The sequence below is a fragment of the Takifugu flavidus genome, chromosome 16 (assembly GCF_003711565.1).
Source record: "Takifugu flavidus isolate HTHZ2018 chromosome 16, ASM371156v2, whole genome shotgun sequence".
Classification (NCBI taxonomy): domain Eukaryota; kingdom Metazoa; phylum Chordata; class Actinopteri; order Tetraodontiformes; family Tetraodontidae; genus Takifugu; species Takifugu flavidus.
The window spans coordinates 4375670-4403049 of record NC_079535.1 but is presented as its reverse complement, the minus strand read 5'-3'; the positions used below and the strand labels follow the sequence as shown (position 1 = coordinate 4403049).

General features: G+C 51.4%; 1 protein-coding gene across 13 annotated transcripts in view; it reads left to right on the top strand.

Annotated features, from left to right (window-relative positions):
* tnika (TRAF2 and NCK interacting kinase a) overlaps positions 1-27380 on the top strand; it is a 34744-nt gene that overhangs the window by 3543 nt on the left and 3821 nt on the right. For 2 of the 13 annotated variants that reach the window (XM_057059304.1, XM_057059303.1), the window contains 29 exons: positions 2636-2701; positions 11949-12005; positions 12546-12671; positions 13400-13510; positions 13982-14072; positions 14304-14434; positions 14504-14558; positions 14658-14736; positions 14812-14987; positions 15179-15444; positions 16061-16177; positions 16781-16867; positions 17698-17886; positions 18328-18849; positions 22138-22287; positions 22588-22848; positions 22938-23038; positions 23485-23600; positions 24002-24099; positions 24279-24302; positions 24951-25019; positions 25179-25285; positions 25416-25518; positions 26026-26175; positions 26276-26372; positions 26447-26617; positions 26695-26838; positions 26940-27074; positions 27271-27371. In XM_057059304.1, coding sequence (XP_056915284.1) covers positions 2636-2701; positions 11949-12005; positions 12546-12671; positions 13400-13510; positions 13982-14072; positions 14304-14434; positions 14504-14558; positions 14658-14736; positions 14812-14987; positions 15179-15444; positions 16061-16177; positions 16781-16867; positions 17698-17886; positions 18328-18849; positions 22138-22287; positions 22588-22848; positions 22938-23038; positions 23485-23600; positions 24002-24099; positions 24279-24302; positions 24951-25019; positions 25179-25285; positions 25416-25518; positions 26026-26175; positions 26276-26372; positions 26447-26617; positions 26695-26838; positions 26940-27074; positions 27271-27371 — 3900 coding nt within the window. Of the gene's footprint in view, positions 1-2635; positions 2702-11948; positions 12006-12545; positions 12672-13399; positions 13511-13981; positions 14073-14303; positions 14435-14503; positions 14559-14657; positions 14737-14811; positions 14988-15178; positions 15445-16060; positions 16178-16780; positions 16868-17697; positions 17887-18327; positions 18850-22137; positions 22288-22587; positions 22849-22937; positions 23039-23484; positions 23601-24001; positions 24100-24278; positions 24303-24950; positions 25020-25178; positions 25301-25415; positions 25519-26025; positions 26176-26275; positions 26373-26446; positions 26618-26694; positions 26839-26939; positions 27075-27270; positions 27372-27380 lie in introns of those variants that run through there. The other 11 variants (XM_057059306.1, XM_057059305.1, XM_057059307.1 and 8 more) reach the window with 11 other exon arrangements.

Below are 27380 nucleotides of genomic sequence, written 5' to 3'. Positions count from 1 at the left end.
TTTAAAAGCCATTATTTCTAATGGCCGGAGCCGCTCACAGAACTATATCATCCATTCCGGGTCACTTCCATCTCCCTGAAACTGGAAAGGTCGGAACCTACTGGGACCAGAATGCATTTGGTTGAGTTTTACAGTCTGTAACAGGTGTGCCGAGTCTTTAAAGCTCCTGGTGGTTTCACAGACGCTTGTTTCTTAAAGATGCTCCTGCTTCTACAGTTGTTCTGGTTGGACATCCCCGAACCATGAAACATTTGAATAAAATGTACATTTCGGCTGCCTTGCTGTGATTCAGCAACTTTCCGCAGACACGGTGTGATTCATCGTCACCGCCGGAGTCATGTGGGAGTCATGTGATTCTGCTCAGGAGGGACATGAAATAAGAAATAAGAAAAAAGAAAAGGGGAGGGGGGGTTGGGGAGACGAGCCCAGCGCACAGATGTGAGCCCGCGTGCACGTGCGAGGTCCGCCGCGCGCTGAGAGCTCATTCTGCGAGTGGCCCATAAAATATGAATGATGCCGTGCTATATTTTTTATCAGCGCGCCTCAGGATACGTATGAACTGGAGCGAAAACACAGTTTCTGTGGCGCTCCGCGAGAGGAACCCGACCTGGCACTTTTGTGCACACGTGCATGCTCTTTCCTGCTACCAGAACAGTTTTTATTTTAAAAAAAACAACAACAAACCAACCAATAAAACCCTCGCTGGTGCATCTTGGGAGTTTCCATCATTGAATTGGCTGAATTGACGCTACGGCGAGGGGAGGAAACGCTACCTGGAAAAGCACATGGAGGCAAAACGCCGCCGTCTGCAGCCTCTCCTTCCCCCGGACGCGTTTGGGTTGGGCGGGCGCTCTTTTAATTCCGTGCCCACTCATCCGGGCTAGAACATTTGAACGCCAGCCCTTGTGTAGGAGGTCTGCCACGGTGTGAGCGCGTGTGTGTGTGTGTGTGTGTGTTGTGTGTGTGTGTGTTGTGTGTGTGTGTGTGTGTGTGTGTGTGTGTGTGTGTGTTGTGTGTGTGTGTGTGTGTGTGACAGCGGGAGGATGTACTTGAGACGGCGTGTCTCTGCCGCAAGAAGAACGACAGGAAGGCGAGAGAGAGAGAGGAGCAGCAGGGCCTGTCTTCAGGAAACGCTGACAGGTTGACGGGTCTGCTGAGACCCGCAGAAACAAACAACCAGAGACGGGAGGAAAGTGGAGAGGGCAGAGACAACAGCACACGGACACACTCGCAAAGTTCTCTGCCTTCATCCGGCCGTTGGCCTGTGGCGCGGCGAGGGCCCGCGATCATGTCTGCGGCGAGCAATAGAGGGGGCGGTGCAGAGGGAGGCAGGAATGGCGAGGAGAGATGGGGAGGGAACGGGGTTGGTGTGATAAAGATAAAGAGATGCTTTATGGGGAGCTGTGTTTAGCACCAGTCCCATTTGGATCGGAGACCATGAGCTAGTGGTGCCCTCAGGGTCAAGGCTAACTGTTAGCATGTCACATGCACTGTTGATTGTGTAGAAATCTCAGCATCGGCGGAATTTTGCAGTCACGTCTTTGTGGTTTTTCGCTGCAACGTCCTACAAAAAATTTAAAAAACACATTTTATTATTTTACTGCAGTTCAGGAAGTTCATGGCCTGACTGGGTTCGGACCTCCGTGTCACACCCCTGTGGACTACCCTGGTGGCTCTCCTGCTAATCTTCATCCGGATTAAATCCAGGTCAAAAAACAGATATTTGTGTGTGAAGGGTGACGCCAGAACAAACGACAGGCTCTTTATTACGCAGCTCTTCTGAGCAGAGTGAGACATCCGTTGATCTGGTTAAAGAGCTTTGTGTTCCTGTTGGAATGAGATTGTTGGAGAGCGGGAGCCGGTCCTGGACTCTGTCAGGACTGAAGGAGGGAATGTGTTGATAAAAGAGAGAGAGGGAGACATAAATGGACTTTAGTTGGTGAGACGGTGCCTGGTGAAGTGAGAGGAGAGGGTGAATACCAGCTATTGTTGGAATGCTGCAGCAACACACCACAAAAATGAAGGGCTCTGTGTGTGTGTTCATGTTCGCATGCACTGGGGTCAGCGGGTTCCGGGCTGGACATAGCGCGGGCTTCGTTGTCTGGCTTGTCTGGACTGGTCTGTGGTGTTCCATCCAGAAAGCCCGGAGAGCTCAGGTGGCAGAGCAGGACAAGGGTCGCCCCCGGCGGCGTTGATGAGCTTTAGCCTTGCTAGCGCATTAGGGCTAAATGTCAAGTGCAGCTGAGGCTAATTGGAATGTCTGAAGTAATGAAGATCTTAATGATGCTGATGGCAAAATGACACATTGGTGTGATTTTAATGCTAATTACCAATCAAAACAAATTGGAGGCGGTTTAATTTTGCCCGCAGGGCAGCTGAGTGTACAAATGATTCTATCCTGATGAACGTTCCCCAAATTTCTGTGAACTGCTCTTCTGAAGCGTGTAGCATGCTAATCCTCATTTACCAACAACTGTGCCTGAGGGAAAGCTGCCGCACTGAAACTAAACAGGAAGTGATGTCACAGGACCCACTTTGATGAACCCCTGTTGGTGCAGGCTGAGATGTGCTTCATTTTAGGTGTTTATCAACCTTCTTCCAAATAATTCCAGCGTTATCTTCTTTGTCTTTCCAGGATCCTGCTGGCATCTTTGAGCTGGTTGAACTGGTGGGAAATGGCACATACGGGCAGGTGTACAAGGTAAGATGCACGTAGATAAAGTGGGCAGCTTTCCAACTGTCTCGTCAGCTTTTGTAACCACGGAGGCTGTGGAATAAAGTGGCACCGGTCAAAAGCCGCCCGAAAGCTCGAGAAAAATGGAGCGAATGTAAAGGAAACATAAAAGCAGCAAAGGGGGGGGGGGGGGGGGGCTGAAGTGCTTTTAGGAGGATTCCTTCAGTCATTTTCTGCCCATTTTCTCTCCTTCTGTCCCAGTTGCACTTCCTCTTTACCTCTCCTGCCCCTGTGACATGTGACGTTTCAGTGCGTTGGGACACAGGAAGTGTCTGCACTCGCTCGTCTCGAGTTGTTGTGGTTTGAGCGTTGGCTTTTTTTTCAATGTCAGCTGGACTCAGCTGTGTCCTGCTGTCGTGGTAACCCTATCTGCCAGCCTGTGTCACTGTCTCCACTTCCCCTTTCCCCGTGTGAGGATGATGATGGTCTTCACTTCCTTTTCCTGCATCTGCAGCTTCACCCTGCCACGGCGCAGGATGTGGCGCAGGCGAGGGACGCGTCGTTTAATGCGTCCACAGAAATGCGACGGCCTCCGAGAGCGGGCGCAGGTTGTGGTTCTGCGAGGGTGCATGTTTAATGGAGCAGGGAGTCAAGGTCAGGCGGCGGCGCCGAGAGCTTTCCTCGCATCTGATTGGGCGTGATGAGGTCAGACAGAGGTCGGCCGCGTCTCCTGAAATGATCTGACACGCCGACACGTGTGGACGAGGACGTGGACGCAGGCAGAATCCCAAAGGGAAGCGGAGAACTTGAGGATTTTCTTCTGCCCGCGTTCTGCCGACTCGGCTGTGTTCAGTCACGGCTCATTTGCCGGCTGACATTCTGCCAGTCTGTTGCTATACGTTAGCTAGTAGCCGAGCGCCTGTGGCGCTGTGGCGGCGTGCTCTGGCCCCCTCTCATTCAAGAAGCCGATGCGGGGTGATTTATGATTGGCTGTCATAAACCCACTGGAGTCAAGTCTCGGGGTTCCCGTGGCAACGTAGAATGAGCTGATGTTGAAATATGCCTCGTGTGGTAATGAGAAGGTTAACTCGAGCAGAAAGTGTAAAAGCTGCATGTAATGTGGCGTGTTATTATGACTTGACATATTCAAAATGACTGACATTTGACCTTGTTTTTGGATTTTTACCTATTTGGCAGCTTTAAAAAGCAGTTAAGCGTTAAAGCAGTTTACTTAAAAACGTCACGATCTGCTCCAAAAACAGGCTTTTTAACCTTACCAACACCAAATAAACCTTTAACTCCTTTAACTCTAACTAATACGCAGACCAGTCACAACGCTGAGTGGTTAATCTGATTAATCTGACAGATTAATCTGACATCTTGAGTGGACCAGCACCCTTTTTCTATTGATTATTGCTAATTTAGACCCCAAACTCTCTAAATCCTAATCATTTATTCTGGCCCTTTACTGCTGCCTGTTACTGATATTAGCCGCATCATTTTAGTCGTAGTTTACTCTAATAATCCGCCTGTTTCAGATCCACTCTGAACTGGGTTCGACCGGGCTCACACACACAGACGAGCGGCAGAACCACTTGATCTATTTTAAATTCCTGGTTCTCAGCCGAGCTGCCTGCGAGCAGGTGAAGCTCCCGCTCACTGAGAGGGTAAATTGACCTTCAGCCGGGTGGGGAGCGGGGAAGCAGAAGTGCTCGGCTCCATCTGAGCCGTTTCCCACAACAACACATGAGCGTGTTGGTTCTTGTCAGTGGGCTGGAACCTCAGAAAAACACACTTTATAAAAAATTCTTCATAGGTTGACTCTGAGAATAAATGGGATGTGCTGACTGGCTCTGGGCCAGAGTGCCGCCGATGTACCTCCGATCACGCGCTTCAAGCATGGCGCCGCTCTGATGTTCGCTTTCACGCCATCGCCGGCAGCACGAGAAGCACAAGACGGCACGGAAATCCTATTGTGGTTTTTAAGGGTTAGGGTTAGGGTTAGGGGCTAACCCTAACCCTAACCCTAACCCTAATTATTTTTCATCGACTATGCAGATTATTATTATTTTTGACAAAATAATTTTGAGCTGCTTTTTGTTCCCCCGACACTGAATTATTCATTTCTGGACGGGCAAATTTAGGCCACCTTTGGGCTTATTGAAATTTTAATACGATACTCAGACCAAGCCAAAAAACCGCATTAGGTGGGAGAGAAACTCCAAAGCGATTCATTTGGACCGGTTTGGCTGCAGATTGGAGGGACGGCGGTCACGCTCGGATCATAATAACCGATGTCGGCGCTCCCTGTGACATGTCGCTGCGGCGCTGTGCGTCTGGGAGCGACAGATAACAGCTTTATCAACAATTCCATTACCCCATTGAGTTAAAGGATCCCGATCTGCCCCGGGAACTGCTCCCCTCCCTCCCATCAATCCCGTCTCGGTTAAAAACAAAATAAAAAATAAAAAATCCGCTTCCAGACTTCGGTTACCCGGCGACAGACGAGTGTCTTCAATGGGGGAAAAAGGATAATTTTAGCCTCCGTCTCCTGTTTCCTCGCCTCTCCTCTCTGCCCCCCCAACGCTTCACCCCTTCTCTCTGTATCCATCCTATCGATATCTAATCACGCTTTTCCTTCTGTTTCCCGTCTTTTTTTGGGTTGAATCGCTGGCCCAGGCCTGAGACTACAGTAGATACGGTTCCTCCCGGCTCCTCTAAAAGGCCCATAAATAGAGAACACTGGTTCTGTTGAATAATTAAACACCTCCTCCCTCCTCATCCTTTCTCCTTCATCTCCTCCCGTTTTTTGCCGTCTTCCTCATCCAACGTCTCCCTCATCAGGGCTTTCATCCTTCCTCCCTCCAGATTTGATCTTTCTCTCTTCTCTTTTTCCCTGAATATTTGATGGGCCTTTTGGGGGGGCGATTGCACCCCCAGGAGGGGTGGGAGCGTTGGACCGTCCGCGGCCCGCCTCCGGCCGGGGACACTTCCCACCCGACTGACTTGACGAGTTATTGACTGACAGCCGCATCGATCGGCTAATTGATGAAACGCAGCTCCGCGCCGTTCCCGCGGGGGCCATTTTTCTCTGTGACGGCTGCAAGGACAAGTGAAGAGGGCAACTAATCATATCTGCCCACAAAAACTCGTGCCCGGACACGTGAGCGATGACGGGTCCGGCCCATCCCGTCACAGACCGTCCCCTCGGCGCTGGCCCGGGATAAAAGATCTCCAACGCTCGCGCACGTTGCGGGGCGGGATGGGGAGAGGAGAAAGGAAGACATCCCTTCTGCAGCCCCCCGGGCAAACGCTCCACGCCACCTTTAAATATTCCCCAGACACCCCCGGTGATGGTCGGGGAGCTAACCATATGAGTCTTTACTGTATGTGCTCACCCGGCGTGACAGCAGCTCTTTACAAAATCAGCCACGTGGTTTCCGTTTAGTGTGTGTGTGTGTGTGTGTGGGGGGGGGGGGGTCCATATGCAGTGGAGATTGCAGGAGACGCCTGTATTTGAACACAGGTGCCGTTAAAACAAACGAAAACGGCCGACACTGGAGCTCGGGACGCAGGCGACGCCATCTTGGGCGGAGGCCCGAGTCTGGTGACCCGTTTCCAAAGGAGGTTTTTAGGGAGCCCGGAAACTCGAAGCCGAGGTGGCGTTTTTCTGCTCGACCAACAAACGGGACGTATAAAAGCTCAGATTTAAGGCTGCTGCGTTCAGGGACGCGCCGACAGCTCTCTCCTTCTGCTTTTATTGTTTTACCTGGAGTGCCCTTTCCTGTTTTCCGCTCACTCCTCCGCTTCCGTCTCTCCCCTCCTCTGCCCTTTGAAGCGCCAAATAAAACTCCAAAAGTGTCCCCCCCCCCCCCACCATATTCATCTGTAGGAAGTCACACTGCAGAGGACTCCGGGAGGGTTCTCTTCCCTTCGGAAGCGTGCGCAATGTGAGAAACGGGGCCGAGAAGTCTCCGGGAAACCGTACGAAGACACAGTGACGTCATTTATTCCTCTTTGTTTGATGTTCCGGGGCTTCACGGGAAGGGAGCTCAAACGGGGAGCGTACCGGGAGCATCTCTTATTAACACTATTAGCACACGCTGCGCTGCACGCCGCTGCGCTCTCGCTGTAGCGGTACAACACCTGACACGTCCCCCCTTTCATTATTAACATGACCCACAATCCCTTGCTGTCTGTCGCACACGCAGCTTGTTTGCGATTACCAATATTTGCTGCCTCCCGCGTTCCGATATGAAGTATGTGTGGATGGAGAATCGTTATATAATCCCATAACTTTCCATTTGGGAACATTTCTCCTCGGGGAGGAGTCAGAGTTAGCGTGGGGAAGGACGGCGAAATGATCTGTTAAATGAGTAAACGTTGTATGTGCTAACATTGGTGCTAATATTGGCGCTAATGGTGCTGCTAGCAGAGCTCAGCTGATGGTGCGAGAGCATATTTAGGGGTTTATTTATCCTCAAAGACGTTGAATGAGCACGTTGGCGGGCGTAGAGCCGCCACTTCACACCCTCTTCACACCGCTTTTCCTTGTCTGACGTCCTGATGAATGAACCGTGACTGAGGTGGATGCCGCTCGTTACCCTGGGAACGGGCAGATGTTCTCGTGCACGCTCACACCTGGCAGCGTGTTCATTAGCCTACATCCCCTCTCCTGTCGTCCCCAAGGCCACGCGCCCTACTTACCCACAATGCACTCCTGCCACCTAAACAAGGGTCAGCTAGCTTTGCCCCGTGTCGATAACCTTCTCTCCTTCTCTTCTTTGTGCTCTGTTTCCAGCCAGATCCTCCATTTTTAATTAAAAAGTGCGCCCGGTAAACAGCTGCTCAGCCGCTGATCAGTAAATCAATAAGCTATATCAGCTTCGACTTTTCTCTTATTCTCCGCTCGCTCTGTCCTCGCTCGCATTAATGTTTTTCCACAACCTTTAGCTCTCAGCCTTTGTTTTGCGGCTCTGCTCCACTTCATTACAGCCGCCTCTATTCATCTTCCTGTCCCCCTCTCCCGGCGCCTCCCTCGCCGCCGCTCTACCTACAGTAAATCAGGTCGGCTCCGCGGTTGACCTCCAGAGCCGCTGGAGCGCGACGCTTGCACGCCGAACCTGCCGCCGCGACCTTCCTCTTCCTCCGCCGTTATTACCCTAAACGGGGGGGAACCGGCGGCGAAGGTGCTGAATTATCACGCCCAAGTTTACGGTGAGGCGAAGCGTTGGTGGGAACGCCGTCCTGGCTGGATTTGGGCTGCGGTCTATGGAGGCACGAGACCAAATGGGTCAAAACTGAAGCGACGGCTCGGTTCTGGAAGGAAACATGGAGAAAGGGGGAAACCTTATAAATGTCACATAAGGGTCATTTACCCCGTCCGTGCACGTGATGGGGGGGTTACGGGAGGTTGGCGATCCCGTCTGTAACCCCGGATGAGTCTGTTTGAGCCCAGTTTGTTTGTCCGCCGTCTCGTTAATGAGCCCGTTTCACGGCGAGCCGGCAGGTTAATGAGCGGCGCTGTTTCCGCTCAGATGGGTTGTTGCTGAGCCGATCGCGGCGGTTCGATCAAAGTGGGATCAGCGCACACTTGTTGTCTGAAGGGAGGGGCAGCCCCCCCCCCCCTCCCCCCCACTGATACACGCTCCAACAATAACAGCCCCCTGGACTCTTCCACAGATCATCGCTCTCATCTTTCCTCCTCTTCCTCGCCGTCGGACCTTCTATCTTTTTAAATCTCCTCTCTAGTGTGTGAGTGTGAGCGCACCCCCCCGGGGGCACCTCTATATTTCCCGGCCGTCGCAGTTCTAGATTGGAACGGAGGCCTTTGTCGCTTTTATTTACTGCCTCACTGATTCCGCCACAGCCCGTGTGTAGGTCGGCGTGCGCCGGAGCCGCTGTGGGTCTGGGCCCGCCGCTGATGGAACGGTAATGAGGTGTGTCTGCCGCTATTGCCCCCTTATTTCTTCGGGTTCCTCGCGGCAGAACTCCGCCTGCCGCTTGTCGGCCAAAAGGAGGCTGAGGTCTGCATTGTGGGTCCCGGCGGCGTGCGGAGGACGCTGCGACTGTGAGCCTGGCGGCGGCGGGTGCTGCGGGAGCGGCGGCCGCGGCCGCGCTCCACCCTGACGTGTGCAGCAATCCCTGCTTGACCTGCCTGTCAAATCAAGCCAGCCAGAAAGGAAAAGGCTTTGAGATCCAGCCCTGGGGAACATCCCATAGCCCACTTTCCCCTCAGATTCTCCTGATACTGTTACCATGACGACAGGCCCGGTGCCAGGGCAGGATGTCTAAATGCCATTCTTGGGCTTCTTGGCTGGATATATATGCTGTGTGTGTGTGTGTGTGTGTGTGTGTGTGTGTGGATTACCATGACGGCACAGATTAGGATTATGGTGTGACCCATTTCCTTTCCACAACGAGCTGGCGGCGACCCAATCTGGCAGCCTGCTCCTCCTCAACCCTGCATGTGCGCGTTTATACGCTTTAGTGCTGTGTCCCCCCCCCACCCCCCCCACTTCAAAGACCGGCGGTGGTGGCGGCGGAATTTGAGGTTTACGGCGGCCTGGCGAGGGATTGATTTTAGGCTTCAGCGATCAGGGATGCTGCTCGACCCTCTGCTCCGAAACTCAAAGGACGAGCCCAGACGGAGCGGGGCCGCCGCCATCAGCTGCCATTGTGGTTAAAGATGTGTTTTGGTTTTATACGTCACATGCTAGTCGTACATGCGTGCTCGCGCACGCCAGCCGTACCCTCGCAGGCCCAACCTGACCACGCCAGCGCTCATAAAGTTTAGATTCCACCATTTAGAGCATCGACTGCCTTGTTTGAAATGAAGTTACTGGTAAGTTAATCAATAAATCCATTTTCTGTGGCTGCTCCTCCTTAATCCGGCTAGCTGGAGGCGAGGGGCAGGGCCACGCCCTGGACAAGTGTCCAGCTCATCACAGAGCTAAAATCTGGACAAAATAAAACCACTCGCATTCATTTGAAAGTTTCCAGTTTCCACCAGATCTGGGGTTGGAACCTGGAACCTGCTGGTTGTGGCTGTGTTGTGTGAATTCTGGGCGGTTGCCTGTGACCTTGCAGCCAGGCCGGCAGCAGCAGGACAAACATGCTGTGAGACTCTGAACTCATCCTCCGCTCGTCTCCTCAGACCCCCCTCCCTCCCTCCATTCCTCCATTCCATCTCGGGCTAAATGGCTACTTTACCTTATCGGGATGATTGCCCCCCCCAGCTCACCGCCCTTGCGCGTGTGCATGCGTGTGTCAGTGTCCATGTTTGTGAGGGTTGTGTCTACTGTAGACCGGCCAGCCAAGACTGTTGCTAGGCTACGCTAGGAATTGTCCTCCACGGTGAGAGTGTTCAGAGGGGTGGAGGTGGGGGTGTCTGTGTAATTACTTGGCAAGGGCACAGATGTGCTCACAAACAGAATACACACACACACACACACACGAGTGGTTTGGTGTATCGTCTACATGGCAGCAGGTTGCATGAAGGAAGTGGCTTTACTGAAGCTGGAACTGAGAGCAATGCTGAAGTGTGTGTGTGCGTGCGTGCATGCGTGTGTGCGTGTGTGTGCATACGTGCGTACGTGCGTGCGCATCTTTTTTTTAGCTTTTAATAATAGAACCTGATGGTTTTATGACTATTGTTGGGACAGAATTAGTTTAGGTGCACCGAGCTAGCATCAGCATTTTTTTCAACCTTTATTTCTGAGTTATTAAAGAGTATTTTTTGTAAAAGTGCTACTACGATTTCTTGGGTGATTTATATCCGAGACATTAGCATTAGCCTAAGCAGCAACCTGCCAGTTAGCGCTTAGCTTGGGCTCCTTGCATCGTGTGTGTGTGTGTGTGTGTGTGTGTGTGTGGTGGTGTGTGTGTGTGTGTGTGTGTGTGTGTGTGTGTGTGTGTGTGTGTGTGTTTATGCTAGACAGTGAAGACCAGAGTGAATACACGTCACCTGACAAGTGACACAGGGAAGTGAAGACTTTCAGAATTGGGCAACAACGTTGCATCAAAGTCTTTCGCTAAAACCCCTCCGTGCACACGCAGGTTGCGCACGTCTCTGGGGTTTTTTACTGGCTGAGAGACGTAGACTTCCTGTCAGCGGCGTGCAGTTTGCAGAAGGATGCAGATGCAGAATCGGAGAGAAAGGGCTGCTTGGAGTCGGCTCAGTCATGTTGGAGTACGGCCTGCTTTTCACAGCCCGCTGCTCCGGGGGGGGCAGAAACATGGGAGAAGGGAGGAATAATCAAAGGAATAAAGAGGAAATTGTTGGAAGTTAAGAGGGTTAGATACTGAGCGAAGGAATCGGAGGGATAAGGGAGAGAGAGGAGGAGAATGCGCAGATCTAGGTCAGAGAGTGGAGAAAACGAGCGGAGGGAGGAAGGAGAGAGGGAATCTGGAGTCGCCTGCTCACATCCGTGGATCTCATGTTGTGGAAAAGCCTTTATTCACTCCGCTTTGACGTTATTCGGCGTCAGCATCTTGGATGAACACTGGTTTTACCTTTTCCCAGTCAGATCAGGAATTAAGAAATAGAGTTCGGTCCCCTCTCTCCTTTTATGAGCCTGGATGACTTCAAGGCTCCTGACGTTCCGTCTGAGCGGCTCCTGCCCCCAAAATGGCTTTTTCCTGTGTTTTATCTGTGTCTAAGCGCTCGTGTGAACTTCTGCTTTGTGAGTGGTTGTAATTCCTTTGTTGCGCTCTGACAAAGCCGCTCCTTGTGCCTGCGGAATTGGGGCAGTCTGATCCTAATGAGAAATCCCTTTCCAATCTATCTGACCCATTCTCACAGAATCGGGACCAAAACAGCCAGATTGCCGTCTATGACCCGGTGCTTCGCTCCCGGTGCCCCCCCACCCCCACCCCCCCGGCTCTTGATTTGGCTCAGTTGATATTAGCATCTTTTCATCTTGTGCATCTTCAGCAGGGCTGCCCCTGATCCGGGGCAACATTTTGGGCCCCCACACAACTTCCAACACGAGTCTGCGAGTCTTTTCCCCCCCTGAGCTCCGTCGAGTGTGTTTTTAAACCACAGTTTGATGTCCATCTCGTCCAACAGTCATTCCAAAAACACCTTGACACTCCCGTGGCGTTCCCCGTCCCTACTTCCCTTCATCATGATCTTCCCACATGTGCCGGTCCAATGATCGTCGCAGCAGCTCCTAAATGATGCGTTTAAATCGAAGGCCTTCGCTGATATTAGCAGCGGCTGCCTATATTCTGCTAAATCAATATTTGTCCTCTCGTCTTTCTCCTGTTCCAGGGTCGCCATGTTAAGACAGGCCAGCTGGCAGCCATCAAGGTCATGGATGTCACCGGGGTAAGATGCGCCTTTCTGCGCACACACACACGCACACACACACACACACACTACACATCTCAAGTGACTTAACCACCGCTGACCGCGTCATCTAATTAGGAGCTGTCAACCAGTGCTGGTCTCGTGTGCCTGTGATTAGGTCGACAGGAAGTGAGGACGGGCCCATCGCCATGGTGATATTAGCTAGAGTTATGGGCGCAGCAGTCAATTACAGGAAGCGAGGACGAATAGTCGCAACAATAAATAATATTAATCACTAATTGAAAATGAAATGAAGGAATTGCTTAATATATGGCTGCTGAACACTAAATTGGGGCAATCAGCGGCTCATTTTCCGGTATTATTTGAGTGGAATTTGCATATTTTAAGTAAGCAGCTGTCTCCATAACGACTCGCTTTGAACGGCTCCTTTGGCTCTGTGGCCTCAGTCGTATTTAACAAGGGTAATTAAATCAAACTCATTACTGGGCCACACTTAGCTGGTAGCTGCAATCATTCCCTAAATATTGACACTCCTTTTTGTTTTGCCCCTCATCTCAGGATGAGGAAGAGGAGATTAAAGCCGAGATCAACATGCTGAAGAAGTACAGCCACCACCGGAACATCGCCACCTACTATGGCGCCTTCGTCAAGAAGAACCCGCCCGGCATCGATGATCAGTTATGGGTACGGCTGTTTCTGTGCCTGTTTATTGGTGCCTCTATTCACGCACGTGTGCTCGCCAGCGTTCAGAGTGGCGGCGTGTGAACGAGTGTGTAGCTGGCTGCTGCAATCAGGCATGTGCGAACGTGATCCGTGGGAGAGCGCTCGCCTATCTGATGCTGCAGCATTCCTCATATAGCAGGACGCACCAACAAGCGTGTGCAGAGCGTGCACAGGACCCGTTCACCCCCCACATAGTCCCCTGACTCGACACTTTTTGCCCGAACCTGAGCAGGAGACGCACGTTTGCATGCGGCGACAGGCTCCTCCCCGCGCTTGTGCGGACCGCTGAGGGGGGGCGCTGTTTTGCCTTTGTGTGTAAGGACATGTTTGGGAGAGCTGTTGGGGGGGGGGGGGGGTAACTGCCAGCCTTTCCTTTCCCCTAAAGTGATGAAGAGGAGTTTGAGACAGAGCCAGGATTGAGGATTGGATGGAGTGATGAGAGGAGAGGGTGGATGGAGGGTATTCATTACAATTCGTGCAAACTGGATCAGGCTAAAACTTGGCAGCACTATTTCTGTAGCATTTAGCACTTTGGTGTTATGATTAGCAACCAGATGAAAAGCGAAATGTCCTTTTATGAGCAAATGGATCGAACTGTTGGCGTTAAAGATTTGTTTTTAAGCAGATCCGCGTCGAGACGGCTTCCCTCCCCCAGAGCTGTCAATAACTGTCCATGTGTGTGTCCGCAGCTGGTCATGGAGTTCTGCGGTGCCGGCTCAGTCACCGACCTGATCAAGAACACCAAGGGCAACTCCCTGAAGGAGGAGTGGATCGCCTACATCTGCCGGGAGATCCTCAGGGTGAGCAGCCATGTCCAAATCCCTTCTCCTTCTGTCTGATGAGAGATCTTTATGCAGGAGCGTTCATCAGATCTGGTCTTGATCGGACAGATTGAGTCAGACTTACCAACTCTCCCTGTCTATCGGATCCAGTATTGGCGGTTTGTGGCGTTCGGGGCCAAAGGCCTGACTGGCTAAGCGACGTTCTTGGCACATCTTGACATTTCCAGAGAAAGATTAACAGACAACAGACAAAGAGCTCCTTTCATAATTCCAGTGTCCCTCACCCCGCCTCTCTCAACGCAGTCTGTTGTCCTATTTCCCCGATGTTATGTCGCAATATGTTATTCAAACCAGAAAATCTTCTTCGTTCTCTGCCGGAAATACACGGTGATGGACTTTGGGAGAAGGACAGAAGCGAAGGACCCTCTGGTCCTCCTAACATTGCTCGTATCGGTGAGAACGGTGCCTTTATTTTCTGTCTCCTCGCAGGGCCTGAGTCATCTCCATCAGCACAAGGTCATCCACAGAGATATCAAGGGACAGAACGTCCTGCTGACTGAGAACGCCGAGGTCAAGCTAGGTGTGTGTGTCTGTGTGTGTAGAATGGGGGGTGGGGGGGCTCAGAGGTGTGTGTATATGGAAATGTAGCTGTAGGTTGGGTTGGATAACATCCATCTTTTTGAGCAAATGGAGGGGAAAATGAGTGAATTTTAATAAGATTTAAGTTTTATGAAACGGCGATCTGTCTCAAGTAACGACCCTGCTGGCAAAAATTCCTTTTTGCTTACTGGTTTGTGCGTTTTCCCCTCAGTGGACTTTGGTGTGTCGGCCCAGTTGGACAAAACTGTGGGAAGAAGGAACACGTTTATCGGGACGCCCTATTGGATGGCGCCGGAGGTCATCGCCTGCGACGAGAATCCTGACGCCACCTACGACTTCAAGGTGCTTCTCTGCTGAAAGCCCCTCTGGGTGGGCCGTTAGCGATGGCTTTAACCTGTCATGTGTTCGCAGAGCGACCTGTGGTCTCTGGGAATAACGGCCATAGAAATGGCAGAAGGAGCGCCACGTACGTGCACACTCACTCACACACGGGGGATTTGATGATGTAACGGGATGTTGTTTGTGTCGGCGGTACTCACCCCCCCTCTGTGTCTGCTGACCACAGCGCTGTGCGACATGCACCCCATGAGGGCGCTCTTCCTCATCCCGCGCAACCCGGCGCCGAGGCTCAAGTCGAAGAAGTGGTGAGTGCGGCTGCCGCGCGCCCGTTGCGGTGCATCCGGAGGGCGCGACCACGTTCACGTTTGCCCTGTGTTCAGGTCCAAGAAGTTCCAGTCGTTCATCGAGAGCTGCCTGGTGAAGAGCCACAGCCAGAGGCCGAGCACGGAGCAGCTGCTCAGGCACCCGTTCATCAGGGACCTGCCCAACGAGAGGCAGGTCCGCATCCAGCTCAAGGACCACATCGACCGCACCAAGAAGAAGAGAGGCGAGAGGGGTGAGCAAAAATGTGGTTGGGGAGGGGGTGAGTGGCGTGATTTATACAGTACAGGCAGGACTGTGGCAGCAGTCAGCGTTTGACCCGACAGCTCGACGCTGATGTGCGCTGCCTCCCCAACGTGCATTCAATTTGGAACCAAAAGCAGAGTTTCTTTGTTTTGGTTTTCTCATCTTGGGCTTTTCTCACAGATGAGACGGAGTACGAGTACAGCGGCAGCGAAGACGAGGATGAGGACAGAGACATGGGAGAGCCCAGCTCCATCATCAACGTCCCGGGCGAGTCCACGCTGAGGCGGGACTTCCTGCGCCTCCAGCTAGCCAACAAGGAGCGCTCGGAGGCGCAGCGCCGGCAGCAGCTGGAGCAGCAGCATAACGAGGAGCACAAGCGCCTGCTGCTGGCCGAGAGGCAGAAACGCATCGAGGAGCAAAAGGAGCAGAGGAGGCGGCTGGAGGAGGTGAGGAGGAGGAGGAGAGATCAACAGATGTTTTTAATGCAGCACAGAGGATTTACTGAATCAGAAAATACTCTAAAAAAGCTGAGCCCCCTTACTTACACATCAAAATGTCATTCAGCCTTCTTTAAAAGTCTACACACACACACACACACACACACACACACACACAGAGCCTTTCCCCAGTGTCCCCGTCTCAGTTCCAGAGAGCAGACTTATGCTCTAAAGAAATCTTTAGCCCATAATCTGTGTGCTCTCTCTGAGTTCCCACCAGGGTTTTCCTTTCAGTCCACAGCTAAGTGCCGCGGCTCGATTTGGCTAACACGGCCTCTCTGAGTAGGCCAAGTGTGCGTGTGTGTGTGTGTGTGTGTGAGAGAGTAATTGAATGGCTGCGTGTGCAGACATGAATGCGGACCTTGAGTCCAAAACTTGCAACACTTTCTCCCTTCCGTGGTCAAAGGGAAGACGAATAAACCACGCAACGATGCGTTATATAAGTGGGAATCCTATAAGCGATAGCGGTGATATTCAGTCTTTCATGTTCTCGAGTGTTGGGGGATGCGACGTGATGTGAAACGCGTCACTTTGTTGCGATCCTGAGGCTTCTCTCCGCTCACAGCAGCAGCAGCGAGAGCGCGAGCTGAGGAAGCAGCACGAGAGGGAGCAGCGGAGGCGCTACGAGGAAATGGAGCAGCTCCGCAGAGAGGAGGAAAGGAGGCACGCGGAGAGAGAGCAGGTTGGTACGAGCTCCTGCGGGCGGGCGAGCGAGCGAGCGCCGCTGCACGCTAACAGGCCTCCCCTTGAATGAACGGAGCTTTGCCGTTGATGGTGCTGTCAGGTGGTGTTGGGTTTGTTCCCTCTTTCTCTTCCTTTTTTTCCCGCTTTCAGGCCCTTAAAGGCCTTTTTAGAACAAAATACAAATTTGAAATCTGCACTTTTGGATCCAGCTTTATTGGCGACAGATCATAGTGATCAAATTCCAGTTTTGACGCCTCAGAAAGCAGAGGAATGTTCAGGCTTGTATTTAATAAAAGCCGTTTCCTCATATTTGTACTATGAGTCTTTTCTCATCTTCTTCCTGATTGTGTGTGTTTTTACTGCCATTCCCACCTCTCTTTGTTTTCCTCCCACTGTTTTTAACGTGTCATATAAAGATGTGTTCAAAGCACCACCCCCCCGCCAGCTATGTGTCATCTTTCCTTTGTAAGGCAGGACAGATGAGTCCTGACTCTTACCATTTCTATAAATCTCTCTGTTTCTGTCTGCCCCCTCCCTTCCGTTTGTCTGCGGGAGCGGAGCTTTCCTGATTCTTGTCTCTCTGTGCCGACACGCTGCTCAGGAGTATATCCGTAGACAGCTGGAAGAGGAGCAGCGGCAGTTGGAGATTCTCCAGCAGCAGCTGCTACAGGAGCAGGCCTTACTACTGGTAATAGTGGCACTTTCATGTGCTGCTGATGCCCCCCTCACCCCACCATCCCCTCCATCTGTGCTGTGTGCCCGCCCCCTCTAAACCCCCCCAACTGCATGCACCAGCATGGCAGCAGCACCGAGTGACTGTCTGCCGCCACTCAAACTGTTCACTCCAGATTTTAGGAGCCGTGCGAGGCCGTGACCCGCTTATCTCTAATGCCGGGGTCAAATCCGTTCCAATCCCAGCCGCGTGCACGTTGCCGTTACGTTGGCTGGATCTCAAAGGATTCCCAGGATGCTGCAGTCAAACTGTTTGCTCAGCTCCAATTGCGTTTTGCCCACACAGCATGATGGCATCCACGAGAAAGTAGGCTGTTATTTTGCGTATAGGGGCTCCTCTCGGGGGGCCACGCGTCGGGTGACAGCCGTGCGGTTTACAGACCCAAGGTTACAGCACGTGCACGTCACAATCTGGGGGAGAGAAACCTCCCGCATCGGTGAAAGTGCAAAACGAGATGTTTGGAGACCCGCCGCCTTCAAATTGGGTCCTAAATATCACTATGCAAGATTAGGCTGGCTAAAGGTAGTCCATAGTTTGAAACGGGGTATCCAAGGAAACGGGCCTACATTTTCCTTTTACTTTAACGGGTCTGTTTCATTTTGAGCTCACTTGCGTGACGCTTTTGCTCCTTTCCCACTTTATTCATCTAAAAATCCAACAACCTTTTGGGATCCAGCCCATGACGTCCCCCCCCCCACTGCCTGTCCCCTCCAGGTTGTGTTTGTGAATACTCAGCTCTGACTCTGGGACCTGTCCTCCCTCCCTTCCCCACCCCTCCGTCGCAGGAGTACAAGCGTAAGCAGATCGAGGAGCAGCGGCAGGCGGAGCGGCTGCAGAGGCAGCTGCAGCAGGAGAGGGCCTACCTGGTGTCGCTGCAGCAGCAGCAGCAGGAGGCCAGGCAAGCCGAGAAGAAACAGCTGTACCACTACAAAGACATCGTCAACCCCAATGACAAGCCTGCCTGGGCCAAAGAGGTGAGATCCTGCTGGCAACGCGGTCTCTTTCGCTCTCCGTTATGTTTCCTGATGTTATTTACCACAGATGATACTGAGCCAGCCACGTAGCCTTATGCTGCCCGGGTCAGCGAGCTAACTAGCATTTATCCTGTTTATGTAAACATGGCCTGAACCATTAAGCTCCTTTTTCTCTCACACGTTTGATTTTTTTTTTTAGCTGCTTTGAGCAGCAAAGCAGCCGGCTGCTGCAGCGGCAGCTGGAGCCATCCAGAAGCATCCAGAAGCTCAGGAGGTTCCTGGCAACTGGATGCTTAATTCGGTTTTTCTAACATATTTTTCAGCAGGTGCGGTGATACCTGGGGAAGTTACTGCTTCCTTTGTCTTACTGTGATGTTTGCTTTGTGCAAGCGTGTGCATGTGCTTGCCTGCTGCTGACCGTCCTCTGACTTTGACTTCTAGGTCCTGAAGCAGCAGCCTGCTTCATCCCAGCTGCGTCATCACCAGTCATTCAACCACCCAGCTTCATCCTCTGGCTGTCACGGCCAAAACAGACTTGGGGCCCCTAAGCGGACGCCGTCTCACGGCGCTCAGAACCCCCCGAAGCTCCTCCCTCAAATCCGTATCTCACCAGATCCAGGAGAGCATTTAGATCCCGGACTGAAGCAGGAGATCAGTCAGCAAGTCAGAGAGTTTAGGGCCCAGAAACTTGGCCAGAGGGGGTGCAGCCCAGGGCGCATCCAAAACAACAATCAGGCACCCAGTATGGGACAGACTAAGACTCCCACAGAGCAGCTAGGCCGTGGTCCAGTCAAGCAGAACCCTCAGGGGGCAGGTGATAGGAAAGAAAGAGCCAAAGAAAGCCTGCTGTCTCCTCCAAATCAGGCAGCTATCCAGGTGGTGTCTGCTGAGCCAAAGGTCAAGGGCCAGATCCAGATACCACATTCTGGAGCTAAATCGGTCTCCATTCCTGCCTTCAAACCGGTTAGTGCTCGTCCCCGCTGCAGGTCGCACTCCCCCCGCTGTAGAATAGACGTAGATGTAGAAGAAGAGTGCCAGGGAGGACACGGGAAAGTGACGAGGGAGGTCCGCAGTCAGGAGTCCCTGGTGGGACACTCCACCTGGGAGTGCACCTCTCCTGACCCGAATGACCTCCTCTCCAATTCCTTCCCTCCCCTGTCTTCTATCCAAAACCGTTACTCACTCGCCTGCAACAGCGGCGGTTTTCTCCAGGTCCCCAACAATGACCTTCAGCGCAGTTTGTCCTCTCAGTGCCTGCTGTCCAGTTCTCCACCTAGTCCACCTTCCTCCTCGGGGGCTGTCCATAGTCCGGTGTTAAATATGGGGCACCTCGCCCACCTCCTTGTGCCCTACCAGGTCTGCAATCTTCATGTCCTCATCCCCCAAGTGACCCCTAGCTGCTCCCCTGATCGGTCCCCCTTTGCATCACAGACATGTATCAATTCTTTTGAGATAGAAAGTTAGACACACAAACACACACACACACACACACACACACATACACATACACACATCATTGCATAGTACCCAGATGGCCAATTTTAAAAGAACAATTTCAGAATTTTAGTGTGGTTAATTAAAAACAACGGATAATTGTATTCCAGTTTCTTTCATAAGCCTACTCCAGCGCTGTAGGTGGCGCCACACTAAGACACGGGGAACGTGCATATGCTGTGTCCTCATTCATTTATATGCTCACTACCTTCAGGTCACATGACTGCAAATTACAATCTTTTGGTATTGGCTCGAACATAACATCCTTATGCTGCGCTAAAATGACCTCAGTCATCAGTGTTTTCATGTGTGAATATTTTTTCTATGTGCACTCTAAAATAGTGACGATCCCGAACACACCCACCCATACACGCACCCTCTCCCACACACACACAGTGAAGCGTTGTTTATGTACAGTAAAGTGTTGCTTATAGTGAGAATATTGTCATGAGATCCAGATGAGGGGGACCGGTTTGAGGGGGAGCTCAGACCAAAACCCTGTAGCCCCTTTTTGTCAAACCAATGGCCCATTCACCAACAAATCGCAGTGGCCACGCCCCTCCTAGACATACTGTATTGGTGTGACTGCCATCAGGAAAGCCCAGCCATCCCAGCATCTTTTTAGGTCAGTCTATGCATACATCAAATCCCGGCAAATCCTGGCTTGGTGGTGGGTGCTGGCCGAGCGGTGGGGTCGTCCTTCTAACAAACCTGCTTAGTCCTCACATGCTGTAGAGGCAGCGCTGGTCCTCGCTAACACTTGGTTACAATTCTCAGCACTGTAGTGAAAAGAGCTTTTGGGTGGTTCAGCAAAATGCCACCCGAAAGGTTTTTCCACTGCAGTTTGTATTTGGTATAGACCATTGTAGTTATTATCGTAGTGTTATGTATCTTCTACTAAACACCTGAAGGCTCGTCGGTGCTCTCTGATCATACTTCATTTTAAGAGGGAGGTTTAGTGTTGTTGTATCCACCAGAGGGCGCTGTTACCCGACTCGGCTAAAACTCGCCTGCACTGTTGAGGTTTATATTCACCTCCTTTTCTGTGGGGGGCAACATGCCTGAAACTGATGTGGTACTGCTGAAGCATTTATTTTTAGCTCAACTGTACTTGCTATATTCTCGTAATTCTCTAGCTGGCAGTGAGTAAAGTAAATATCCAGGTCATAATCTTGAATAATCCCAGTAGATTATATGATTTTAAATGGGATTAGTGGGAGCCTCAGAATGGGATCATTGTCATTGCATGTGCATGTTTACGATGGGGATTGACCTGATCCACCTGTCCCTTCAGCGTGTCAGGAACCATGATTTAGAGCTCTGATAGTGTTCCTTGGACTTTCTATTTATGGCACAATAGATCATCTCTTAATCTGATCACACTGGAACGATGTGCTTTCTGCCTGACAGTGTTTGGCACCCGTCGGACAGACTTGCACGTGCACTAACAATCAGATGTGTGTTTGGGTGAAACCATCAGACGCGTCACTACTGATACAAATCTGACCATGGACCATGGTGTCAATAAAGTTGTGGCGTTGGCAAACAAACTTCCACAGAACGTCTTAGATGAAGACCTACTTTATATTGCCAAAAGAATTTGGCCACCTGCCTTGACTCACATATGAACTTTAGTGCCATCCCATTCCAAACCCTTAGGTTCAATATGATGTCAGCCAAAGGTGTTCTATCGGGTTCAGGTCAGGACTCTGTGCAGGCCAGTCAAGTTCATCCACACCAGACTCTGTCATCCATGTTTTCATGGACCTTGCTTTGTGCACTGGTGCACAGTCATGTTGGAAGAGGAAGGGGCCCGCTCCAAACTGTTCCCACAAGGTTGGGAGCATGGAGTTGTCCAAAATGTTTTGGTATCCTGGAGCATTCAAAGTTCCTTTCACTGGAACTAAGGGGCCAAGCCCAACTCCTGAAAAACAACCCCACACCATAATTCCTCCTCCACCAAATTTCACACTCGGCACAATGCAGTCCGAAATGTACCGTTTTCCTGGAAACCTCCAAACCCAGACTCGTCCATCAGATCGCCAGATGGAAAAGCGTGATTCATCACTCCAGAGAAGGCGTCTCACTGCTCTAGAGTCCAGTGGCGACGTGCTTTACACCACTGCATCCGACGCTTTGCATTGGACTTGGTGATGTATGGCTTAGACGCAGCTGCTCGGCCATGCAAACCCATTCCATGAAGCTCTCTGCGTACTGTACCTGGGCTAATTTGAAGGTCACGTGAAGTTTGGAGCTCTAGCAACTGACTGTGCAGAAAGTCGGCGACCTCTTTGCACTATGCGCTTCAGCATCCGCTGACCCCTCTGTCAGTTTACCTGGCCGACCTCTTCCTGGCTGAGTTGCTGTTGTTCCCAAACTCTTCCATTTTCTTATAATAAAGCCGACAGTTGACTTTGGAATATTTAGGAGCAAGGAAATTTCACGGCTGGATTTGTTGCACAGGTGGCATCCTATGACAGTTCCACGCTGGAAATCACTGAGCTCCTGAGAGCGGCCCATTCTTTCACAAATGTTTGTAGAACCAGTCTCCAGGCCTAAGAGCTTGGTTTTATACACCTGTGGCCGGGCCAAGTGATTAGGACACCTGATTCTGATTGGTGGCCAAATACTTTTGGCAATATAGGGTGTGAGACGGTCTGATGGTTGGAAGGGGTGCATGTCGGGGGATGATTGGTGATTGGTTGGGTGCCGCCGTGTACCCGCCGGTGAGTGATGGAAGTGTGTGACCTCTCCCAGGTGGAGGAGCGATCTAAGATGAACAGGCAGAGCTCCCTGGCACCCAGCCGTCCCTCCGACCCCTCCCTCCCTCCCCGCTCCGAGTCCTTCAGCAGTGGTGGCATGCAGCCTGCTCGCACCCCACCCATCCACCACTCCATCGAACCGCAGGTGTGTGTGTGTGTGTGTGTTTGGGCCTGTTGGTGTTTCCCGGTAACCACTAACCAACCTAACTGTTCAGTTCCCATTAAAATCTTATTACAGGTTCATATCTGCCTATCAATTATTCTGTTTTCTTGTTTCCCATAACTCCCTTCTCTAAAAGTCATTTATTTTTAACTCTGAGGCTGTCTTCCTGTTTCTAACAACTTTTCTTCCTATTTAACTCTTCGCTCTTCTTTCCTGGAACGCTGCATCGACTTCAGTTATTCAGACATTTTCTCCCCCCCTCTGTCTTTTCCCCTCCTTTAGATGGCCCACCTGGTCCCAGTAAAGACCCACTCAGGCTCCATGTCCGGCTCCCAGTCGTTGCAGGACCAGACGGGTACGGCTCTGAATGAGGCCGTCAGCACAGGATCCCCAAGGCCCGAAATGCCCCGACAGAACTCGGACCCTACGTCTGACGCTCCCGGACCTCCGCTGTCTGTCTCTAGTAGAGAGGAGCGGGACAGAGAGAGAGACAGGGAACGGGACAGGACCGCCTGGCTGAGGGAGGAGGACCTTCCACCCAAGGTTAGGAAGTCGACATCAGAAGAGACGGAACTAAAGAGCGGACGAGCAGAACCGCAGTGGTGATCTTCTGTCTGTGTGTTTTTGCTCAGGTCCCCCAGAGGACCACATCCATCTCCCCAGCTTTGGTTAGGAAAAACTCCCCTAACGGAGGCGGGGGCCCTCGGTCAGGTTCTCAGCTCATACGTGCCAGGTAAAGCTCATGCTAAACACTGTTCATGCAGCAGGTCAAAAGCTAGAAACACAACTATAGATTCATAAACAAGTGAAAGATCAGGATTAAAAACCTATACTGTGCTGTGCTATGCTACGCTATGCTAAACAGCTCTTAATGTTTACATTAAAGCTATCCTAATGAAGGAAACCCTCCCATCGTACAGCTTTGTAGTATTAAATTCCAAATGAAAACAAACATAAAAAATACTAAAGCGTGTAAGTTATTCACTTGTATACTTTCTTGTTCAATAATATGCTATAAGTGCCGCATTACATAATGTGGGGTCATCTTATGTACACTAGCACCATTTCTAGAGCATCTATATACTATATTACATGATATACTACACACTACTATACTGTACATCTTTGTAATTATGACACAAGCTCATTTCTTTGACGTGTTTTTCTGTCCTGTATCAGTAATCCAGACCTGCGGCGCTCGGAGCTCTCTCTGGAGGCCGTGCTTCAAAGAACTTCCTCCAACTCCTCTTCCTCCTCCTCCCCCTCGTCTCAGGGAGGTTCCACTGAGAGGAGAGGTATGAGACACGCTCGTGTGCAGATGCACGGCCATGCAGCCAAACAATCAGAGACTCGCTCTTCTCTAATAGTGGAAGGCATGTCCACACACGCGCACGGTGGTTGCCCAGGATATCAGCAAGACGTTGTTTATCTCAGTTCTGCTCTGTGCCCCGCTGCACATCAGGCATCCGTGGAGATGTAGGTGACGACATAGGGCTGATAGAGACAGGTGCAGTGGGACGTGTCCAACAGTGGGTCAGAGAGAGATCTACTAAATGCAGGGAAGAGATACCGAAGAGAGGAGATAACCTAAAACAGTACCCAAACGGTTAAAGTTCTGCTCAAGCGGGTCGATAGATTCAAATACGGGTCACTAGAATAAAAGGTGGTTGCTTTAATGAAGAATGTGTGCACGCAGGTCAAGCCCAGCAGGAAGGGTCCCCTCCAGGAGCCAATCAGGAGGCCAGGACCAAACAGGAGGAAGGCCATGAATCAGCCAGACCGAGCAGACCTGCGGTGAGAAACACGTCTCCCCCCAAATGCGGCACCCCCCAACACACACACACACACATGCACGCTGGCCTTCCGTCTGGATTCTCTCCTCTGGAGGTCTCCTCGCCCTCTTTGTTTCTCTGCTAATTATCTCTCTCTTACTCGCTCTTACATTTCTGTCTCTTTGTCCCTTCATTCTTCAGAGCTATAAGAAAGCCATAGATGAGGTCAGTTACACTCGAGTGCCCTCTGCTTTTTTCCTTTATCCTTATCTCAGCCTCGGAGCTCCTCTGTTTCCCCTCTGGCATGGTGAAGTATCACAGGATGATGATGTTTACTTTAGCTCCAGAATATGGTCTCGCAGGGGTCACGACCTTGCATGTGTGCCTCTGCACATGTACCTGACGGGAGTGCGAGTGGACATTCGTCCGTGCGTGCGTGTCTGCGTGTGCATGCATTTGATATGCGAGTGTCAATAACCTGAAAAGCCACTGAAGCTCCTTTCTTGTTTCTCTGTTGTCATGGTTACTGGGCAGGAGGACCTGGTAAGGCCACCATTTATGATGGTCTCCCCCCCGTCTCCCACTCTGCATGTCTTGGTTAGATGGGTGGGGGTAGAAACACAGGAACACATGCATGGGAGGGTGGGGCTGGGGGCCTTAGGTACATAGATGATGATGAGTTTTCATGACACAAAATATAAACCATAAAGCTAAACGGGTCTCAGCAGAAAACGTCCCAGATCAGCGCTCACGTCGCAGGACACCAGTGTTTGTTATATATCAGCCCGATGGCCTCATGCTTTGGTCATCGTATGTGTTGGGGTTTTAAGTTTAATTTTTCATTAACTCTCTCTTTCCCTGTTCCTTTTATAGGACCTAAGTGCTCTGGCGAAAGAACTCCGAGAACTGAGAGTCGAGGAGGGCAGCAGACCCCCAGTCAAGGTAAAGGGGATGTTTTATACGACGATGGCGACGAACAGAGAGAAAAATGACAAATTAGCCGTTTTCCACCAGTGACCTCAGTTTGTTGTTGTTTTTACCACCAGTTTAGTCCAACTGCAAATTTCCCTTCAAGCCTTGTGTGGTTTTACTTTTGTAAAGGTGACCGACTACTCGTCCTCCAGCGACGATTCGGAGAGCAGCGATGAAGACGGGGAGGTGGTCGGGCACGATGGGACGGTGGCAGTTAGCGACATCCCCCGTATCATGTGCGTCTCTTAAAGGTTTTCCTGTTTATATTGTCCAGGATTTAAGTATGCATCGTCCCAGTAGCGTGGCCTGAGTTGGGAAATTGGTTGTAGCTAATTGAGTGTGTGTGTGCGTGTGTGTGTGTCTCAGGCCAGCAGTACAGAACAGCACTGAGTCATATGGAGGGCTGCCTGAGGACTCTCGAGGAGAACCCTATAACAGCTCCAAGGACAGCACTCTAATGATGAGAGAGGTGATGAATGATAAACACACACAGACATTTTTTCCCCTGCGAGGACTTTCATTGGCGTAATGCATTCTTGTCCTTTTCACGCTATGTGGTTTCAACGCAATTGGCCGGTCGCCAACTGGTTTTCGCTCTCTTCCCCTGAATCTAGCGTGATAAATATTCAGTCGGGTCACAATGACTAAAAAAAGCTACAGCTGATGAGAGCAGATTAGGCTATTATTAGTTGTTTGAAAACTAAGTAAAGGAGTCGGCCACGCCTGCTGAGAGTCGTGTATTGTGAACACACCTCCGACCTCCAGAGTCCCGACCAGACGACAGCTGACAGTTGCACAGTGTGAACAGCACGGCGAGCCATCGACTCTAAAGTTGTGTCCTTTGAGATTGTGAGGATGAGTCAAAATGTCCTTACTTTGCTGGTGAAATAATGCAACCTGGACCTCACAATGTCACTAATGCAAGAACGCAAACACACACGCGCACACTTGTTTAGTTGACTCTCCTGTGTTTCAGGCTGGGGAGAGGAGAAAAGGCGTTCCCTCCGAGAGTAACGGCTTTGGGAATCACGGTAACCTCGGTAATCTCCCTGACCTCTTGCAGCAGAGCAACTCGCCTTCAGCCACGCCCACAACGACCCTGCATGAACTGGGGGACATTTCTGAGGTCAGACCAGCACCGTAATATTCTGATAACTGCATTGGAGTAAAATTACACCTCAGTAGTTTGAACGGCGTGTACCTTCTCACCGCTCCCATCCTGACAGTTTGGCGTGGGCGGGTCCGAGGCGTCCTTCACCCCCTTTGTTGACCCACGCGTGTACCAAACGTCGCCGGGTGAAAACGAGGAGAATTCGGCAGCAGGTAATCCAACATCTGGAGTCTCATTTGAGGACCCGTTCCTGACACTGACGTCCTCTCATCCTGTGCTGCGGCAGCCATGTTTGCGAACGAGCTGCTGAGGCAGGAGGAGGCGAGGCTGAACGAAGCCAGAAAAATCTCCGTGGTCAACGTCAACCCCACCAACATCAGGCCTCACAGCGACACGCCGGAGATCCGCAAGTACAAGAAGCGCTTCAACTCGGAGATCCTGTGCGCGGCGCTGTGGGGTAAGGAGGGGGCGGTTTTCACTCCCTGGCGCCCTCCGGTGTGCACGTCTTTCCTAACCGTTCCGGTGGGTGTGCAGGCGTGAATCTGCTGGTGGGGACCGAGAACGGCCTCATGTTGCTGGACCGCAGCGGGCAGGGAAAAGTGTACAACCTGATCACCAGGCGGCGCTTCCTGCAGATGGACGTCCTGGAGGGGCTGAACGTGCTGGTCACCATATCAGGTCAGCTTCAGGTGCTGGGGAACACTGAACGGAGAACCTCCGCTCGGCTTAAACGGGTATTTGTCACGGTCCTTTCTTTGATCCCCATCTCACCGTTCCAGGGAAGAAGAACAAGCTGCGTGTTTATTATTTGTCGTGGCTGAGGAACAGGATATTACACAACGACCCTGAGGTAGAGAAGAAGCAGGGCTGGATCACTGTTGGGGATCTGGAGGGCTGTGTGCATTATAAAGTTGGTAAGGATCTAAATCTGTGAGCAATAATCAGTCATGTGACATCCTCCTCTCTCTAAATATGGACTCGGCTCTCAGATAGTGACGTTTTTTGCTACCTCATTGAGGAGTTTTGATATGAAAATCAACTAAACCTGATCTCGTTTAGTTTCCTTGGAATGTTTCCGTAAATGGTTGGTTTTGTTTTTGATGTTTCCAGTAAAATACGAGAGAATCAAGTTCCTGGTGATCGCTCTGAAGAACTCTGTAGAGATCTACGCCTGGGCTCCGAAGCCTTACCACAAGTTCATGGCCTTTAAGGTACAACAA